This window comes from Camelina sativa, chromosome 4 (assembly GCF_000633955.1).
Source record: "Camelina sativa cultivar DH55 chromosome 4, Cs, whole genome shotgun sequence".
Lineage (NCBI taxonomy): Eukaryota > Viridiplantae > Streptophyta > Magnoliopsida > Brassicales > Brassicaceae > Camelina > Camelina sativa.
Genome location: NC_025688.1, coordinates 23,228,703 through 23,231,291, shown reverse-complemented (window position 1 = coordinate 23,231,291; position 2,589 = coordinate 23,228,703). Strand labels below are relative to the sequence as shown.

At 40.0% G+C, this 2,589-nt stretch overlaps 1 protein-coding gene across 2 annotated transcripts in view; it reads right to left on the bottom strand.

The window, feature by feature from the left end:
* LOC104782006 (DExH-box ATP-dependent RNA helicase DExH1) overlaps positions 1-2,567 on the bottom strand; it is a 7,257-nt gene extending 4,690 nt beyond the window's left edge. The window contains exons 1-8 of one of the 2 annotated variants that reach the window (XM_010506816.2): positions 2,205-2,567; positions 1,867-2,012; positions 1,549-1,648; positions 1,243-1,461; positions 1,061-1,156; positions 663-938; positions 346-549; positions 111-269 (exon numbers count right to left, since the gene is read on the bottom strand). In XM_010506816.2, the coding sequence (XP_010505118.1) occupies positions 111-269; positions 346-549; positions 663-938; positions 1,061-1,156; positions 1,243-1,461; positions 1,549-1,648; positions 1,867-2,012; positions 2,205-2,489 (1,485 nt within the window). In that variant the 5' untranslated portion in view covers positions 2,490-2,567. Of the gene's footprint in view, positions 1-110; positions 270-345; positions 550-662; positions 939-1,060; positions 1,157-1,242; positions 1,462-1,548; positions 1,653-1,866; positions 2,013-2,204 lie in introns of those variants that run through there. The other variant, XM_010506817.1, reaches the window with a different exon arrangement.

Sequence of the window (2,589 nt, the reverse complement as noted above, 5' to 3'; positions counted from 1 at the left end):
AATTCTTAAGGCTAGTTTAATCAGACTAATGAACAGAATGCAATGAGTCTATATTCCCAAATGAAACCCTATGCTTTTGGCTCAGATAACATTGGGAAGCATAGTAATACCTCAAACAGAGTAGTCAGGTCATCTTTCTTAGATTCTGAGTCTCTTCTCCTACCTCTCGAATTGCCTTGATAATTCCCTGAATCAGACGACTTAATACTATAGCGACTTTTCTCCAGCACATCTTCTAGGAATAACTCTGCCACAGGGAATGTGAAGCCCTGGAAAAAAGTTAGAAAGAGATTAGTCCCAGGTATCAGATCATAAACAAGACACTGGCTATATGACTAGTCATACCGGGATATGCATCGTTGGAGCGTTCCCGAAATATGTTGAGAACATGTCAGCGTTTATCGTAGCACTCATCAGAATAAGACGCAAATCTGGGCGTCGAGGAAGGAGATCACGTAGTATGATTAGTAGGAAATCCTCATTCATGCCTCTCTCGTGAATCTCATCCACAAGCAAATGGCTTACATTAGTTAGATTAGGATCCTCAATCTGCATTTCAGAAATTGATTCGACACATCATCATGTCAAATTTACAAAGTATACAATATCATAGTTCAACTAAATGTGATGAGTGGATGAGTAGTAGAATAGTTTTATCTTACCAGCCGCCGGAGTAAGACACCAGTAGTGCAAAATAGCAATCGTGTTTGATCAGAACGCTTTGATTCTAGACGAATCTGATAACCCACAGATTCACCAATGGGTTCACCCCTTTCAGCAGATATACGTGAAGCAACCGATATGGCAGAAATACGTCGAGGTTGTGTACAAATTATGTTGCAATCAGCACCTCTTAGGGATGATATTTCTTCCTCCAAGATAAATTGAGGAAGTTGTGTTGTTTTACCACACCCGGTCTCTCCTGAAACTACCAATACCTGAAAAATAAACACATGACACATATATTAGTTTCAAGATCAACACTGCTCAAATAGACAGCTTGACAATACTATTTGAGAAGGAGAAAATAGCCGATGGGACAAAGAGAAGAAAAGATTACCTGATTTTCTGAAACAGAATTAAGAAACCCCTCTTTCATTCTAAAAGCAGGTAGCTTTTCTCTGAAAGCTTGAAGTGCTTTTACACTCTCAGTTGCCTGTGTTGAAACCGTTATAAATTGACGTTATGTCCAAATTCTACATATACCATAATGTATACAGTTTACTTTCGCCATATATGTACCTTTAGCTTTTCCTGCCTTTCCTTGAGTACAGCACTGAATTTTTCTTTCTCAAGAGAATCGGGCAATTTGGAAGCAGAATCAGGTCTTTTCAAGCCAAGAGTTGCTGTACGGTCCTGTTGATCTTGAACCGCTGAAGTAGAGGAACTTGAAGACCCTGATTCTTGTGTTGTTTTCAAAAGACTTCCAAGTTTTCTCTCAGTCTCTGTGGACATTGTAATCTACAAGAAACGAGTATATAAGCAAGCGTTCCAGCAGCCACAACATAAGTATAAAAATTTCGTAATAGTCACATTTATTATTATTACCTCTTTCTGAGTAGATCCATGCCGATCATCAAGATCAGCCCGATAATCTGGTAAAGGAACTTTGCTAACTACAAGAGCCTTCCCTTTATTGTATGCATGGCTTCCTTTCCAAAACAGAATAACAAATCCATGACATATTCTCACCACGAAAAAAAAACTAAACAATCACTTTTGCAAACAAATGCATAGCTTATAGAAAAGCTTGAAGGCATCATATCTTACACAACATCCAAATCATGTAGAATATAACATCTCAACCATCACAGAAACAAGATAGGACTTATAAAAAAAAGGTAGTTGTAAAGAAGATAGACTTACAAGTAAAGACCGAGCTGATAAGCCATATCAGAAAGTGTTTGCTGATCTCCCCTGCTAAAATTACGCTTAATTAGCATCTCTTGTTCTCCTCCTGTTCTCCATTGCTCAATCTTGTTCCACCATTCATTCTCATCAAAAACTTCCATCTGCAAAAAAAAATGAATTGATCCCAATTAAGCCCTTTCTTTAAATTCACACACTCAATACTCCTAATCAAAGATTAATCATCTCTTCAACTAAACCTAACTCAATCTGTGATTCTCTCCACTAGTGGACGAAACAAGCGACAGGAGCTAAAATCGAGAAGTGAGTACGAAGAATGTATCCGACCATAATACCTCAACTTGTTGCTGGCGCAAACGCTCAGCTCTCCACACCGGATCCCACCATCGCTGTTCCCCACGACCGCCGCCGCCACGACCGCCGCCGCCGCCACCGCGTCCACCACCACGACGACCAGCACCGCGACCGGAGGAGGAACCTCCGCCTCGACGACCACCTTGAGAATTAGGACCGTAAGGAGGCATGGCGGCGATATGGAAGAGAGGACGAAGCGGAGAGAGTTTTAAAGAAGAATAAGGAAGAAGGAATCGAAGCGTGGAGAGCGACCCTACTTGTTGCATTCGTTCGTAATCAATTCTTCTAACTGTGAAATATAATTTTATAGTTTGCAATCGCACTGACAATTTCGCTTGTTGATTTTTTTTTTTTTTTTTTTTTTTT